This window comes from Aquila chrysaetos, chromosome 13 (genome assembly GCF_900496995.4).
Source record: "Aquila chrysaetos chrysaetos chromosome 13, bAquChr1.4, whole genome shotgun sequence".
NCBI lineage: Eukaryota > Metazoa > Chordata > Aves > Accipitriformes > Accipitridae > Aquila > Aquila chrysaetos.
In genome coordinates, this window is record NC_044016.1 from 3,727,294 (window position 1) to 3,745,738 (window position 18,445).

An 18,445-nucleotide genomic window follows, 5' to 3' on the forward strand; every position below is an offset into this window, starting at 1 on the left:
TTGCCCCCAGAAGCTGATAAAAATCCTAGGAAAATGGTGGACTTTCAGTCTTAGTTTCAATCAATATTCCCAATCCTTCTGAGTTAAGTCCAAGGACACCACGGAATAAAATGTTTGCCGCTCCCAGCAAGACTCTACCTTATGCATTCACCTTTTGGCCCTTAGAAATATGAGTAATCCTATAAAATAGAGACACTAAAATATAACAGCCAACCCAGCTGCAGTAACACATTCATACCTATTGCTTTAGGGCCCGTGTGCTTTTTTTTTTTATTTATTACCAGTTCAACTAATCACTTTTTGCAAAAGGCGAATTCTGTAATACAGAGATTTCCTCCAGAGGTGTGAGTGGGCTTGGGCTTTGATTCCTCATCAACAGGACTGCAAGTGGTCCCGAGGTCTTTGGGCATCTAGACCTCTCAAAAGCTTCTCTTGGAGCTTGAGTCTATGTGGTAGCGGAGGAGCGAAGCTTATCTTTTAGCAGATAAAAATTGTTGTCGAGTCAAGTTGCCTCTGCTATATCCCAGAAGCAAAAAAAAGGGCGATAGAGGTTTTATGCCACTGTATCCTTGGGATAGGCCTCCCCATGAATGTTTTCTGAAGAGCTCTTACAGCTCCATCTATACATTCACAGCAGGGGAAGCAGAAGGTGGTTTGCTCTCGTGGTCCCTGCTGGCCCCGGTAATCCTAGTAACAGGACACTAACCGTCCCTGTGAAAAATCCACTCTAAATTTATGATTTCAAAACAAAAATAGAGGAAACAAATGCTAGCTGAGAAGAGAAGGACAGTAGCTGAGCTACCAGGCAAGGACAGGATTTGGTCAATCTAGGTGCTGTTCCTCTCTCTCCCGATGTTCTTAGTCTTACACATATTTAGTCTGGCCATTTCAAATCTTACTGCCTAGAACAACGTACCCTGAAAACCAAGCTTGATTTATAGAAATGCTAAGGGCTGGTGAATGCCAAGAAGGCTGGCTGGCTCCCCACTCCTGCCTGTCCATCCTTTCTCCAAGGAAGAAAAGTCCCTCAATTATCTGGAGCCGCAGTATTGTCAGGTGCTGAATGGCAGGAGTGAGTACAAGCATACAAGTTGTGATGTATTAACTATGAGAGAAATATTACAGTTTTTCTTAAAAGTGCAGAAGTTCATCCTTTAACTAACAACACTCTTTCAAACCGGTGTTGGTAACTTGTATTGAAGATGGATGCGTCCCTCCTTTCATGAGCTACAGAAGTCAGGCTAGTAGCATGGGCAAGTTAGACGTATAAGAGCTTCACAGCTTTGTAAAACACAGTTTGTACTTTCTTTTTTTTTTTATCAAAAGCTTCCTCAGCTCCGAGAGATGAATAACTGGTCACATCTGAGTGTCACAATCTGAGTGCTATCAGAAAGAAATCAATATTTAATTCCTGCCAGTACCTGCTTGAGTTTCATTGTGTGTTATCAAAGACATCAGTCATGTTCAATAGCAGAGACTTCAACACAGGAGATAAGACCTCGCTTTACTCGGCGCTTTGGAAAGAATTAAGCCTGCAACAAGCAGTTCAAAACTCTATTAACCTAAATGCTTATACATATATACGGGCTGGATTGTGCTTAGCAAGCTAAAGGATCTTCTTCAAAATGTTGTAAGTATAGAAGAAGACACCTGAAGGAACATGTTTCCCTTTAATACAGGCAGGGTTTGAGATATAAACCACAAAGGTAAAGTAGACAAGAACAGGGATGGGAACATTCACCTTTTTGGTGAATTTAAGATGTCTTTATTGATGTGGACCCGTCTATGCCTGCTACACCAGTATTTTGAGGATTAAGAGAGAAGGCTGATTATGAATTGCCTTCTTCCTTTGTTCCTGCTGTTTTGTGAGATGCTTAATGGCACGAGGTAATGTCAGTGCAGATGAGTTCACAGTTCCAGCTATCAAGGTGAACTCAGGAGAGTTAAAAAACAAAACCCAATGAAGTTGAAATACAGAACGGATTAAGTGCCGTCATGCGGTTTAACTACAGTACGTATTAAAAGTGCTGGATCATCCCACTTAAATTTAATCGCACAGCTGAGGTGGCTGAGCTGGGAGCACCGTTGCCAAAGGCTTTCCGCAGGCAGGGGGAGCGGGTCACTCCGAGCCTCGCATTAACGGGAATTTACAACCACCACGCTGCTCACCGGCACGTCTCGGGGAGGTAGGAGGTTCTTTGGCTGAAGATGTTGATGTAATTAAAAGCCAAGACCGGCTTTTATTTTTTGCACTTTCAGGCACTTCTCTATTTCTTTTGTAAGCGATAATATTTTTTGCAAACGCTTTCACAAAAGGTATGTTTTATTTTGCAAGCAGCCCCAGCTGACAGTGCAGTTATGAAGAGGTTCCTGCTGCCAGGTTTACAGAGCAGGAATTTCTCAGCCTCTACTTTTTACTTCTTCCTGAAGTTGTTTTCCTTCTGGCTCAGAGTATTGAGCCCTGCTACAGGATTACCTCTACCCTTCTGTCCCCTCAGGGGCAAATACATTTTTCAAGACACATGACGGTTTCATTTCGGATTTAACCAAACCTCAGGCACAACACAACTTGCCAACGTCCATCTAGAGGCAGGTATGACCCAATCACAGTGACGGCAAAACCATATGTATCCTTACAACGTCCCTATTAGGTAGGGAAGCGTTGTTATTCGCAGTTTACTGACAGCAAGTCAAGGTGCAAGGAAACAAAATTATTTGCTAAAGATCATACAGACTGTTTGGAACGTAGCTAGGAATTGACTGCCAGGCTCCTTAGTGCATCTAGTAACCCCGAGACATGCGTATGCGTGACAGCCTGCCACTATATTGTGTGGGCATGACGTGTATATATATATATGACATACATATATATGTACATATAAAAGTTGATAAACATTTTTAATTGTCTTCATATAAAGGATTATGACAACAAAGAAAAAAAAAGGCAGGTTTTAGGAATAGCACGGAACCATTTCAGTCAAAAAACCTTGAGAGAGGGGTTTTAAGGATGGGAAACAAATGTCTCTGACTAGATATTTGTAATTAAAAAGCAAAATAGAGCAATTATCTGTTTGCACAGAGATAACGTCTTGAAATATGTTAAATATTTTCCTATGGCCATTATCAGGGAGAGCGTGGTCATGTCTAGATAAGTTGGCTGGTAAAAAAGTAATGTGATTCAGATGTGAAGTAGAATGGTAAAATGCAGATCTGGCTCCCACATCATTATTAACTTCTCAGTCAGCATAATTAAAAAAATAAAAAAGGAAAATATACACTTGCTTTTAATCAACTAACCACACTGTTGCAATTAATTATTAAAAAAAAAAAAAAAAAAACCACAACCAAAAATCCACCACATCAGGCCTGATTTGGATCTCTTCTACACTTGTACGCAGCCAGAGCACTGCCAGTGAATTCAGGGTGCCAGGCTGCAACATTACAGGGATACTGCTGAGAGAAGAACATGGTCCAGAGAATGCAAAGATACTGTTTTATAGAGAAAAAGCTTTACATGAAAGCCGCTTTTCCTGAGGAACTAACTGTAAATAGACTTTAGCTTCCCTTGACTGTGAATGTAGCAGCCCACTTCCGTCAGGCTATTAATTTACTTAATAGGTTATGATTATTATTGAGTTGACGGTGATTAGTCTCAAATTTATGCTGTTGAGGAACTGACCCAATATCCTCTGAATTCCATTTAACCGAGATCAATGGTAAACGGATCAGGCCCCAGAGGTAGAGAGAACTGCAGGCGAAATAAAGTGGCTTTATGCTTTTTTGGTTTTCTGCCCACTGTAATGGTACAATCTGTAAACAAGGAAACCCCACGCCTTACAATCCTTTCCTCCCGCTCTTCTTTTTTCAGGTCATTTACTCACCTGCCTGTAAAAGTAATCCCATCACACGCGTTTGAAGGACTTCGAGATGCCTTCATCATGTAAGTTGACAACATTTTTCATTAAGCTTTTCCTTAATTTCTTGCTAGAAATTCTATCAAAAACCTCCATCCCAAGTAACATCTGTTTACAATAACGTGAGAATGTGTTGCTAAAACCTACTATTGGTGAAAAAATCCCACTGGGGAAGGGTAAACATAGCATTTCATTTCTTATAAGCAGTATATAAAAGAGTCTTTGAAAAGGTATGATTTTCAAAAGTTGTTTAACAGATCACATAATGAAATATTAATCATATCAGAGAGAACTGGATACAGCTTAATAACTGATGATAGGTGCTTTTGATTGGCAGAGGAGATAGATTTCTATCACCGAATGTTATCACTCCCATGATAGCTATATAGCATTCTGTGTTTATACATTTATGCAGCACCCAAATAAGATAGTTCTGTGGCATTTTGCACCAAGCTTGGCAGGGGATCAGTAGGACTGAACCTTTTCTTGGATCTTTTGATTTACAAGTGCTGTAATTTTGCACACGGGGTCTGTGTTGCTTCCTCTCCCTTGGCTTTGTACCTATTTTATATCAAGGTCTCAGACCATAAGGCTCGTCTGACCACTTTTGCCCTTATTTCTGTTGTTATTCCAGCTGAAAGATGGCAGGCTTGGGTCTCTATTATTTATTATTTTTTATTTTAGCTGCATTGGGTGGTCCCTAAAGGACAAACTTGAAGACACACCAGTGCGATGCAGAACAGGGCAACGACTCCCTCAGAACCTAAGCAGCAGCACAAATGATGCCACTTTCTTTTCAAGGTGCACTTTTTATGCTTCCCTTCACCTTTGAAAAGCACATAGTGCATCATATATTAAAATAGATATTGATGTTACATAATTTATTTTCAAGGAAACAAAAAGAGAAAGTAGGAAACACTTTTGTGGTGCGTTCTTGAAGGCAAAGGCTTGAAGGGTGAGGGTAATGCAAGTGCCTGAATAGACTCAGCTGGACTAGTTTAGCTTTTAGCGCTCATTGGCTAAACAATTTTGGCCAAATTAGAAACTTATGTGTTCCTGTAGCTCTAGCAAGTAGAAAACAAGCTAAACTCCGCTGCATGTATTCTACTGCAATAAAGTTTTATAGTACAATCCAATGGTGCGGTATTCTTGCGTTCACTTGCATCTGAATGACTAATGAGAACTTATTGTTTTCAGATGGGAGACCAACTTAAATCTACAAAGTTTCTCCTACCTGTATGACTTGAGGCTAAACTTTCCCAAACTGTATGCATATCCTGTTCTTCACAGAGAGTGTTTTGTTCATTGACATTTTCCCTTCCATAAAGAGAATTTAATTGATTTCCTTGTGTCCTTTTAATGTATCTCTCCAAAGTAACAGCGTAGAAATCGATGCATTTGTCTGAAGTAAATCTATAGAACACTTCATAATTTTATTGAGATTTAGTGTTACTTTGAAAAATGCATATTTTTTAATTTCAAACCTCTAAATCATCTATTTGGCAACTCATCACCACCTGCAAATCTGATGATAAATTATTCTCACTGCCATAAGTCATTCCAACATGCGTAAATGGTAAGCCAGTGGCAGACAGGAGGAATCCCATGGAAGGACCACGTTTCAGACCCCAGACCTGAAAGAGTCTTCAAGTTCTGCGAGCAGGCACTGATCCCTCCCAGCTCATGAGTCTCCGAGGATCAGGTGCCCAGCAGGCCACTTGTTCTACATCCATCCCTCATTTACGAGTAACTAGTGCAATACCAAAAATAACAATCTCACTGAATTCTGACTATGGAAAAAATCTTAAATAGTTCTGTAAGAAATACATACATGTTTAATATATGATTTCTAGTGTGCATTCCCCTTTGCCACTACAAGTGAAAAAAGCAATTCATTTTAGTCTAAGGGGTTTTATATCAACACCAAAAGGAATTGTTTTCTTGTAATTGTAATTGAAATAAGATAACTCTCAGGACTGTGACAATACTGACTCTGAATTTGTAGATGCGTTCCAATTGTTTAGAAAATATTTTTTTTCTTGACAGCATATAATCTTAGGTTTAGTTTATGTGCCCTTCCAGTCAATTCTGTTGAGAAAACCACTGTTTTGAAGACCTTTCCCCTAAATATGTATCAATATTATACTATTCACTTCCAGGAGTCAATTTTGTGCAGTCCCATAAATCTTAATCTCACAGGCATTTAACAAGCATCAAATAAGCAGATTTTTTCTTTCTCTGTGTTCAGCATTGGTTATTCTTAAGTACCTGTGCTGAATCTGAGCGTCTGTACATCAAAATCCAACAGTGCCTACAAAACCAGTCAAGTTGGTCAGTGTAATGATGAAAAAGAGCCACTTCCTTTCAGTTTGCATGCATGTAATGAAAATGGCATTTAAACCCCCAAATTATTCATAAAGTGCACTGAATGCATATTTGTGTATTGCTACATCTGTGGATTAGATGACCATCATCCTGACTTAATAATAGCGTATGAAGCACCGTGAACAAGATCTACATCCTTGCCCATGCAAATAAATTCACTAAGCGGAACCAACGACAGCAGCAAAAGGCTCACAGGCTTGGGCTCACTCTGTTTACATGAGTTCTGGCCCTTAGTCGGTACCTTACCTACAATTTACTGAGAAAATGGAGATCGGCTGTTACAGAGATACTTATTCCAAAGGGCTGGCATTCCCTTTTGCCAAGACAGCAAAAGGCTGGTCTGTCCAAACCCTACTGTCACGGGCTTTCAAGATGTCCAAGGTGAGGCACAGACACTGCTGCCAAACCAGAATCGGTAGCGGGGTTGGACACCTATGTATAAAAGAAGGAAATACAAAGTGGAAAGCTGATCTCTGGTATCTTTTCTGTTAATGTATTGCTTTGTGTCTGCCTTTTTCATTATAGCGAAATCTCTCAGAGCGACTCCCTGGAGAGAATAGAAGCGAGCGCATTTGACAGCCTTCCCACTTTGTCTGAAATGTAAGCATCACTTAAAAAAAGGCATCCATATCGTGATTTAGGATCATCGAGGAGTAAACAGTCTGCAGAGAAGTATTCTTGGACCGAATCTTTCTCTATTACTTCGGTTGGCTTTGGATTAGATCTATGATGAGAAACATTTCTCTCCAAAGTACCATATAAAATAGCGAGCACTCTGTAAGGTCTAGCCTTGGAGATCTAAATCATGCAGACATCCATGCGTAGAAAGTCCCACTGCTTTCAGCGAGCTCAATGGCAGGAGCGGAGCTCTGTGTCTACTTCTGCTGGCACTGTCGAGCTTTCTAAGCGGGGAAATAATTTGAGATGACGACAGATGAGAAAAATCTTCCTTTTTGAAGATGCAGTTTTCAAAAGCTCTACAGTATTTAAATGCAGCTGCTTAGTATGCATAGCTCTTCTTCTGAGCACTGACATATTACTCAAACAGAACATGTACTGATTTTAAACCTGACCTGCATAGCACAGGCATCCAAGACAGAGAGAGAGAGAGAGTTAAAAGCAATGACTAGGAGAATGCTCTGAAATATTTAGTGAAATTGGAAACTATAAATCTGATTCAATATCTCGTTACTGCCTTTTTCACATAGCATGATCAGCAAGAGGCTTAAAGTTGGTGCAACTAAGTGAGGACAAATCCATCTTTTTTTTTTTTTTTCTTATATATGAACTCCATTGAAGCCAGTTACTCACATAAGCAAGAGACACAGATTTGTCCACCTCTGATTGCATCCAACTTCCCCTAGAATCAATGATGGGTTTAGGGAAGGAATAGAAGATTTGACCCCATGCATTCACCTACAGTTTATGGATAGCTTGTCATTTGCCTGTCTTCCGAGCAAGACCATAAAGAGCTACAGGAGGCTAGCAAGAAAACCTGTTTGAATCTTGAATGCTCTACATGCCTCACACTGCAAGGGCTTGATGTCCCAAGCTGTACTCGAGGCCACTTTAAATGGATGATCAAGGTAGGTGAGTTCAATGGCATCCTTGAATTTGAACTCTTGTTGCAATTTCTTATGCTAAAACCTTTGAATTTTGTAAATCAAGCATAGGGAGGGAGCTGGGCTACAGCTATTGGGCTTTCATGCAAACGTATAGGTTTATCAGATAGCATAGCTGCAGAAAGTGCTCCTTGATAGAGAGGGTCTGCCCGTTTTTTGAGCAACCACTAGCAAACAGTATTTCTCGCACACTTACCTCCATCTCCCAGTTTCTGCAGATCTAAGTAGGCATCTGGCGGTACTAGCCACTGCTCTAAGGAAGTCCATGGTGCTCTAAGAAGTTAAACCGTCTGAGGACCTGCCTTTCCTGGCTAGGCAGAGCATCAGTAACGTAATGGAAACAAGGGATGATGCCAAGGGAACCGACTGCAGGGCAAGGACCAGGCCCGCACACACGTGCGCAGAGCTCAGGCTCCTTGCTCGTGCCCACCTCCGAGACCACCCGTCGGAGGCACGGGCATCGCGATGGCAGCACGCTCGTGCCTCTGAGCCCCGGCAGGAAAGCAGAAGCTCAGTGCGTCAGGCACGCCACGAGCCCAGAACCCATATCCCAAAGAACCAGCAGACGACGGCAAAATGCTAACTCCCACCAGTGACCAGGATATCCAAACCAGATCATCTCAACTCAGTGAATCATGAGAATTCAGGAGCTGTTGTCTTTTGTCTGCTACCTAACAATTACAGGCCATTTTTATTACCAATAGTGCTTCGAAATGCACTCGTGGTATATTTGTAGAAAGTTTGTTCAGAGCATGGGAGCCTTCTGCCATATTCTGCACTTGACTGTTTTCTGACAAGGCCAATCACAAGCACAATTCAGGACTCTCCCAAATGTATAACGATTATAATACTGAAATATTTTTTCCTCATTACAGATTAATCCTGAACACGAAAAATCTGCTGCACATTGAGGATGGAGCATTCAGAAACCTTCCAAGGCTAAAATACTTGTAAGAAAGAGTTCTGGGTTTTTTCTGTTTGGGTTTGTTTTTTTTTTTTTTTTTTCTCTAAAGGAGCAGACAAATTACAGAAAGGATTGTAAGGAAAAAAGTTTTTCATGCATTACAGTACACCAGAAGTACATACATCATTTACAGTAGCTTTAATGTGCAGTTACCCAATAGTGAGATCTTTCAATAGGCAAGAAAGTAAAGTAACCCAGGGCAGTAATGGACAAAACAGTAGTAAAGTCTGCAAATTAGTTCTGCCAAGTGCTTATTTCTAGAATAAAACTTTCCAATTGACAAGGTACTATGACGAAGGGGTAACTAAAATCTCTTCCTTGTGCTTAATGTAGAGAGAACATATGCTGCTTCTCCAGGACACTGCTTGAGGACACTACAAAACTTAATTTTTACAGGTCTTACAACTACAATTGGAGCCTAATTAAAAATTACTACATTTGTCACTCACCTTTTAATGCATTGTTAAACTTGTACCTACCAAGTTGGCTTCTTGTTGCATCCTCTCTGGTAATCTTTTCTCCTGTAAATGGGAATTATGCTTTTCTCTAGGAGCATTTGTAACACTGGAATAAGACAATTTCCAGACCTGACACAGATCTTCTCATTAGAAGCTCATTTTATTTTGTAAGTAGAGACCCAACCTAACCCAGCTGTGAGTCTTTTCCATCTTGTTCCTGGATCACTGACAAAAATAACTTTCTTTTTTTTTTTTCTTCCAAAGGGAGCTCTGTGATAACTTGCGCATGACAACTATACCGCAAAATGCTTTCCAGGGGATGAACAATGAATCGCTGACACTGTGAGTAAAATAATCCTAGTGCCAGTTCCTTGTGCGAGGATAACACTTCTGCTTGAGGAAAGCAGGTTGACTTTATAAAAAAAATTTTAAATTAAGCCCCATACAATGTATGTCTGTAGCGTGGGTTAAATTTGAAATGCTTAGGAAGGAGAGGGGTGTTCGTCAAGCTGAAGAGCAGTGTTTTACCCAAAAGCTAACTTCACTTAGGAAAGAAAATAGGAGGAGGAACCCAAATCCTCATCTTCCATGCAATGATGTTTTAAAAAATACCATCAGGACATAAACTCCAAAAGCTGCACTGGAGGCCAAAGTCTCACTTCTTCCCTCAGGGATGCAGTTTCTTGAAATAAAGCTTTTGGGCACTAACCAGGCTGATGCTACTGATCTAATGCTGCTGAGCTTCAGCTGCACAGGGTCCCTCTGAAGAGGAGGAAGGGAGAGAAGAAATTGGTACGAAGCACCGATGCTTGTTCTTACCCCGATTTCTCTTGACTCAGCTTAAGTTGATTTAGTCTCCACACCCAAGACTTTCCTTTTAGCAGACTGTGGATTCAGTGCTACAGCCACCTGTGAGGCGGGTGGGTTTGATGCCGAGATGCCCCACCTGAGGAACGCAAAAAGCAGCAGAAAGCCAAGGTGAGGTGTCACCTGCCAGCGCAGCAAGAACCACATATGGATTTCGCAGCACCCTTGTCCTCACAAAAACTTCCACAAAGAAGTGCTGAAATAGGAAAAAGCAGACTGAGCCGCTCTGGAGGATGTGGCTGAAATTCAGGTCTCCCAAGGAAGGAACAGCGGAGAAGCAGTAGGCAGCAGCAGGCCACCCACTTGGTGTTGTAGCCACAAGCACCAATTTGGAGGCCAGTAAAGCCAACCTTTGCAGACCAGACTGATTTTAAATAGGCAGTACACATCCAGACAGAGAGCCTTGGCTCGAGACAAGCGTGTACCAAAACCACCGTGCAAAAAACTCCCTGTATGTTTGCACCTGCAAGTGAGGTGTGCACATGAGCAAGAACTGCACTTGACTGGATTGGGCCCTTCATTGGGCTGATGTGCCAGCATGACAGCAATTTCAACACAGATTTTAGGTATTGACCGATACCTTCTGAAACTGTTAGAGGAGCTGAGCATAAATGTGACTGAAGACTACTCCTACATGATATTAAAGAGGAACAATTGCTTAGATTAGGGCATCATTTCATCTTATGAACCTCTTTCCTACCAACAAGTTCTCAAAATAGCTTCAGAAAAATTATGATTCTGTTAACGGTGCAAGAAAATGAACATACAAGAGATGGAGAAAGGTGCTTAAAATTTTTACTGTAACCCTAAAGTGTATTAAATGGGAGGGAGTTTAACTCAGTCAGGAAACAGCCAACAACCATTTTTCTCCAATCCTTTTGTGATAGGGAGCTCTTCCCAAGAAGAAAATAATTATCTTATCAGCAGCTTCCAAATTGTAGAGCTAGACGTTAAGCCCACCCCATGCGGTTAACTGTAATTAGCTGAAGTAATTCCTGTTGTTACAGCATGGTCTGGTGAAACACAAGTAATCTATGAAGGTGTAAAGTCAGCCTGCAGTAATACGTTGCACTACAAATAGCTAAATTAGTCTATTCAACAGTTAGTGTTTCATGTGGATGGGGAAATCAATCCTACATATCGTTGCGGTTTTTAAGGAAGTCACTAATTTCAGCATTGTGCTGAGATAGACCCCTTCTCCTATCGAATATAGCCAAGCAGTCCCCACACTTCAGCTTTTCTTGGGAGCAGGTTCCATAGCCCCAGTTTCTGCTCTCCCAAAAACAAGTGGAAAAGCAACATCAGAAATTTTGTTTAATTTATAAGCTGCGCCAAGTTTTCTATGAGGGCTTAATATTAAAGCAGAAAATACTACATACAAATGATTATATTGAAATGATATTGGAAACATGAACTTAGTATCAGAAATGGATTTTTCTCAGTGAAATCAGACCCAGAGGGTAGATCTCCTAATGAGGGAAAAGAGCTGGACTTCAGGCACAGCAGAGCACAGCCTTTAGGTGTCTGGACCCAGGGTGGGGAATCAAGAACCCAGGGTGGCACCAAGCGTCCCTGTACAGCACAGGGGACAGCAAGGTTTCCACAGCACAAATCAAGCCTGGCAGCAGTATTTTGGAGGAGCTGATAGCTCACTGACTGCTGGATGATGTGCAACTCTCCCCTGCCTCTCTGCAAAGCTGTCTCTTGGGCTGCTGGAAGATTTGGCTGTCCGCAGAGGATCCGCAATCCAGCAGCACCCTCCGGGCTTTAGAGTCGCTTTCCATCTGACACTTCTCTAGCCCTTGCGGTCTTCCATTTACGCGTGCTGACACCACAAAATCCAGGGCTTCTGCCTCCAGGTTGTCACCTGTGTGCCAGGAGTTTACCTGGACTAATGTCTTGTTTCTGGATCTCAGCCCAAGGCAGGCACAGGTGAGCCCCTTGGAGCAGGGAGGATCTGTAAGTAAGCAGAAGTTCTCTTCAACAGCTAAACAGGAAGGTGCTTAGGCAATTTAAGCTGCAATTTTATCTTAATTTTAGACTTAACATAAGTCATGCAATAGCTACCTTTGTTCTTTATAAGCAGACCCTCTAATCATTAAAACAAATGCAGCATTAAGACTTGAAACCTGTAGTAAATGACATAATCTCATCTTTTCCAAAACTTTTTCCCTTACGCTTTTTTTTCTTAATCCCCAGCAAGTTATATAAAAATGGATTTGAAGATATCCACAGCCATGCCTTCAATGGGACAAAGCTGAATCAATTGTGAGTATGTTTTCCCTCCTCAGTATTTTTTTTAAACAGTAAATAATAGTTCAAATACAGTCAAAGGCTCTTCCTTCAGCTTAATTGGCTGTATCTTCCATTTCCTGATACCCATTAGAAAACTGCATGATTCAGTGTCACTGCAACTCAGTTGTTAATCCTGCAGCACTTACTGCTTTTCCTGAAACACCATCCCTTAGAACACTGCAGGTTTTATGAGAAAAGCTCATAATTTGTAATAAAATTTAATGAATTCTTAAATTTAGCAGCAATAATGGAAAGCTTGAAACCGTAGCCCAAATTGAGGAACCTACATTTTACATCTGGAAACATCAACAGTTTTTAAATCACTCTCACACACTCTGGGACTAACCTCTTGGTTTGGGCAAAACTCCTGCTGCATTTTTGTATGCTGCTACTGCAGTGAAGGAGCCAGACTGGTTGTTCCTGGTTTAAGTCAAAAGAAATTGGAAATTATCAGAATTAAGCGTAGATGATAATGGTCCGATGGCATCAGCGGAGGGAAAGGTCGCATGAGAAATACAAGCTCTCCCAGGCCAGATATTGCAACAACCGCTGTGGTGGGAGAAAGGATTGAAATAGACAGGAAGAAGACACCAAAAAAGGTTTATTTTAAAATAGAGATGTAAAGAGAGTTAATGTTTGATTCCACAGAATCCTGAAGGACAATAAGAACCTCAGACGGATACACAACGACGCCCTGAGAGGGGCTATAGGGCCCGATGTCCTGTAAGTACCCGCCGCTCCGTTACCTGGGTTTGTAGGCGTCCCGCGGGAACTGTGCTGTGCCGCGTGGGCTGCGTCATCCCTGCGAACGCGGGCTTTGAGTCTGGAAGGAGGCTTGATCTCTCACCCTCTGCCTGTAAAATGGAAACACGTCAATGAGATGCCATGAAATTACAGGGCGGAAGGCTCGGTCTGCACCATGACAAACGCCTATCAGCCAGTTCTAGCGTTGGCACTGACCCCTGCCTCTTAGGTATTTCGGCCTTTGCTTTCTTTGTGTCGGATCCTCCTGATCCTATTCCTGCGCCTTATGTTCTGACATTGCAAACTAACTTGTCTTTTGGTAGGATGAGTATGTTTTTACAATATATTATTTTAGAATTTGGTTATAAAAGTGAACTAGCTGATTGCATGCGATAAGCCTGTGCTGAATAAAACACATTATTATCATCCTCATGCTTTATTAATCAAGTACTTACTGGAGGGCTGCACTGGCTGTAACTCCGTGCAATAAAACACAATGAGTGGTTCTGTAAATAGCACTCTGTGCCGCACGTGCCATTTTGTTCCTTTTATTGGTGCTTTACAGTACACGGCATTACTAATATCACTTCCACAATTGCAGCCTTTTTTCCCCTGTTTAATGGCCTGACTGAAAATCCTTAGTCATGTCGATGGCCTTTCCTCACACAAACAGCCCCTCTGAAGTTACTCTAAGCCAAACTGCTTGTTTTGCTTGGCAAGAACGATGGGATTCTTTTATGTGTTTTAATTAATAACCATTTAATTAAAACACCTAGAGCAGCCCTTCAGAGCCAAGCAGAGAGCCAGGAGGGTGTCCTACCTGTTAGCCGGCTAGAGAGTCACATTTGCGCGCTTGCTCTCCCTTTCTCTGGCCTAAAGAGCTGTCGCTTACTCCGTGCACGGCAGCTTTCCAACAGAGAGGTCAGGACACGGCCCCTGGAGTAGTGGGTTTGGGTTTCCCCACCACAAAGTGAGCTCCTTGCCTTGCTGGGGGTCCTGGGCCATGGGGATGCTCTTACCCTGCTGCTCTGTAGTTTCACAGAAAGTGTTTCTGAGCTGGGTATCAGGTGCTGAAGTGGCTTTGCAGGTTTAGACCTTTGTGAAAAACCAAGTCCCTGTTACCTACTGTCATGCTTTGGTGGTATTTTTATACATATGAAAAGAAAAGCGAATGGTCTCTTTATTTTGCAGGGATATTTCTTCAACGGCACTGGAATCCCTGCCTAGTTACGGGCTCGAGGCCATTCAAGTCTTAAATGCAACATCGTCTTACTCATTAAAGAGACTACCACCACTGGATAAATTCAGCAGTCTTCTGGAAGCTGCTCTAACGTATCCCAGCCATTGCTGTGCTTTTCGAAATCTAAGGACAGAAAAGTAAGTCCAAATAGCACGTTATTGCATTGCAGTACTTCAGAAGCTCCAAAATGCTAATTATGCTTTATTCAGCTCATGAGGTTTGATTATCCTTATTCCAGTTACAAGGAAGCTGTGGTACGTAGCGAGGCCTTGCACAAAACAACAGATCTCTGCTAAAGCCAGGAAAATTATCTCCATTTATTTTACAACAGAAACGGATCCCATCCTTTGCCCAGGATCTGCCAGCAGGAACTTTATTCTGAGTTTGGTTAAAGCTTGTATTTTTCTTGGTATCTCAATTAAAAAGCCTACTGACACATGGAAGATAGATCTCCAGTAGTGTGTTGCCCTAAGAAAGAAAAAAAAAAAAAAAAAAAAAAAAAAAAAAGAACCCCCTGTAGCTATGTAGCTTATTTAATGCAGGTGATATGATATGATGGCCTCATAGAAAAGGCAGGCTTTCAGTTACCCACCGAAATTAGAACCTGACACAAGCCTAAAGGAAGAGGTTTCTCGGTTTATTTCCAGACATTTCAGGTAACAACAGACAGTATTGCTCTCCCCACAACTGGAAACGGTGGTGCAGCGAGAGCTTTGCATCTGCTAATTCAGGGCAGTCAATCTGATACAACTGGAGCTAATTTTTCAGCATTTCTGTTTCCAAGAAGTCAACCCTCGGTTGGTTTTAGGCAGCCAAAGCACCTCCAAATGAGTTTAGTTGAAGCTATGAGGATGCCTCACTTCTCGTCTGTCTCAAATGAAGGCTACAGAAGAGACGTACTGAGCAGTCATTTGTGAGAAGTCTGATCTGTGTGACTTGCATGCCATCGCACCAGGACTGCATTGCAAAGGCAGGAGCAGAATCCAATTCTTTAGGGTAAAATTAGCGGTGATGCTATGCTTTCTCTGCCTACCTCATTTTACTAAGTGGTTCCTGCTTCTGCGAGAATAGAGCAAAGATTCTACAGTCAAGGGTTTCCATTGCTACCGAACTCTGATTCAGTCCCAGATCAAGTCTCTGAGTGTATTAAATGCAAAAGCAACTCTGGGACAAAAAAAAATAGTATTTTGTTCATTCTGATGAAGATAACTACATTTCTGATATTTTCAGGTGCTTGACTTTGCAATGTGATCATACTCTATAAAAACAGGCATGCTTCAGTAAGTCACTTTCTTATGTTTAGGGACTGTTTTCTTAGTAAACTGGGGAAAAAAAACAAACCAACCTGCAAATCAGGAAACTAGACTGCCCTCCTAACTGGAACATCAGCAGGGTTCAGAGCAGTGCTGATCTGTTACCTGTCTTCACAGCCCTGGCTGCTGGAAAAACCTGTACAAGCAACAGGCTGTTATACTCTATATGACCAGCTACTACAAAGGAATGAGAGGCAGATCTCTGGCTGTTCCTTGTCATCTGCTGATGACAGCAGAAGACCACGGAGACTGAGACCTCCCAAGATTTTCCCAGGTTACACAGGGAAGAGTCTTTGTGTGGTTATGCATTTTCATGGTCACACAGCTGGAGCCTGTTTCTGTCTCCTTCTACCCCCTTCTGTTGCCCTGTACTGTACATACAGTCATACCACCCAGTTTTTATTACCCCTGCCCCATATCCCATTCCTTAGCACCTATAGACTGCACTCTCTGATCAGTGAGATATGGTGATAAGGTCTTACATCTGACCGGGCAAGCAGGTTCACTTAAGTCAGCATCACAGACATTAGGGAAATAAAGTCCTCAGACCAAACACTCTTGAGATTTCTGGGGTACAGTTGTGGCGCGCTCATTCCCTGAGCCTTGTAAGAGAGGTAGAAGGCAGCATTCAGTTCCCTAGACTTTCTTCCACTGGCTTGAATGGGGGGGGGCAGGGGGAAAAAGCAGGTTATACCACATCTTCAAAAAAATTACAAGAAAAAACAACTTCTGTTGCCATCCTATTATTTATAAGTGTCACATAGTGGCTTAGATTGGTATCGTATTTCTCTCATTATACATAAGACTTTCTATAAGCTTCCAGGTGTCTGATTCTCTTAAGAGTACACAAAAGATCTTAGTATTTTTACTAGCTCTGTCTACTGTTGCAGCAGTGAGGTCAGACAAAGCCATTTCCATTCACACTGGCAGAGTACCTGGCCCATACTTTCAAAGCCTCAAACCCAGAGATTTTGCCAAATATGTCATCTTTCAACTTGTACTCTTCAAATTGCTTTACTTCCAGCATGTAAAGCCTACCCTCAGATCCCAAACAGTTTTTAAAATAGAGTATCAGGCCAGCTTCTCAGCATTTGTTAACATGCATGTCTCTAAAAGCCAGCATAACTGCAACCATTCATACTGGTGGAGAATCTGGCCCACTTCAATACAATATTTCATAAGGCAAAACATACCTTTTAATTCCAGCTCAAGTTATTTCACTATAAAAAAATACATCATGAACAATAACAGAGCTGAAAGACCACCCTTATACCCCCCATGAGGTACTGCCTACTGTTGCCTGTGAAGATCACTTGCAGAGAAGATGAGAATTTGGCCAAAATCCAGACTGCAACTCAACTTTCTTTTCATCCTTCTTTCAGACAAAATTCCTTGCTTTCCATTTTTGACAACTTCTCCAAAGAGTGTGAAAGCAGCATGACGAGACCAACTAATGAAATATTGTAAGTACCTCTCTGCATACAGATGCTGGACGTAGCAAATATGGACCTCCTCCTCCTGCTGTTCGTGTGTTTTTTCTAGAACAGCATGTCTTTTGCTGCTGATTCAGTCACCCTTACAAGTTGCACAGTGGTAATTTTACTGTCTTTAAACCAAGATTTGTGATTTTGATGTTCAAAAGGAAAGGGAAGGGAAAAAAAAAAAACAAAAAACCCCATAATTTCATGAGCTTTACTCACTCCAGCTTGTCTTCTAAATTCTTGAAAGACTTTCAAAACAGTGATTAAATATTTAAGAAAGTTAATGGCCTACATGGAGACTTTTCAGGCCCTGAGATAATTGCAGTTGTTTGTGTGATTCAAAGAAGAGCTGCTACTGTTAATATTTTTTGTACCTATAGAAAGGATAATTAGAAGTCTATATGTCAGTAGTTTTCCATGGTAGAAATAGAGTCCCTGAGTTAGAAGTGTGATGACCCCATGGAATTGGTTTACCTCTTCTAAATGTGTCTTTTGCTGTCATCACAGTTCTGTTTGACAGTGTTCAGTGGGACAGTGAGAAAGGCTAACATCAAATCTGTTGCGTTGGCCATACTGGATGACAGAGGCTCTAAACCCATATTTAATGGAGAAGTTTAAGGATTTGCTACTATTCATCCCTCTGCAGCTAAATGGGAGACCTTGGGACTTCTCATCAGCCCTGACGTGGGGTCAGAGCATTTTACAAGTCTAGAAAAAACAAGGGTATGGTCATAAAATTCCAACAGCTAAATACAGGTGAAATGTGATCGATTCATGGGGATACTGACTTCCTTGGACACTATCTTGTTTGCTGGTTGGTGAGGCCTCCTGCACTTGCCATTTGGGTTTATTTGGCCTTTTGTAAAGCAACGGCTGCCTTGATTCTCTTGTCACCGCTTCTCATTTGCTGCCTGCCAGCAGCATCTTTGACCGCCTCGCTTAGTCAGTCCTGTCCACTCCACTCCTAACTGCAAAACTGAAGCACTTCAGGACTACAAAAAGGCAAAGTCCAGGCAGTCAACAAGACCAAGAACATATTGCCTCTATCAGCGGTGACTCTGGGGAGAAGCAAGGTGAGGCAAGGAGGTAAACACAGAGCATTAGATCACATTATAAAGGCAAGTGAAGGGACACCCCAGTAAGGAATATGATCACACAAGTC

General features: G+C 41.7%; 1 protein-coding gene across 1 annotated transcript in view; it reads left to right on the forward strand.

Moving 5' to 3' along the window:
* Positions 1–18,445, forward strand: part of LOC115350227 (lutropin-choriogonadotropic hormone receptor) — a 33,843-nt gene that overhangs the window by 12,647 nt on the left and 2,751 nt on the right. The window contains exons 3-11 of the mRNA XM_030035636.1: positions 3,869–3,940; positions 6,825–6,899; positions 8,797–8,871; positions 9,436–9,510; positions 9,608–9,685; positions 12,410–12,478; positions 13,154–13,228; positions 14,441–14,626; positions 17,185–17,265. Coding sequence (XP_029891496.1) covers positions 3,869–3,940; positions 6,825–6,899; positions 8,797–8,871; positions 9,436–9,510; positions 9,608–9,685; positions 12,410–12,478; positions 13,154–13,228; positions 14,441–14,626; positions 17,185–17,265 — 786 coding nt within the window. The remainder of the gene's footprint in view (positions 1–3,868; positions 3,941–6,824; positions 6,900–8,796; positions 8,872–9,435; positions 9,511–9,607; positions 9,686–12,409; positions 12,479–13,153; positions 13,229–14,440; positions 14,627–17,184; positions 17,266–18,445) is intronic.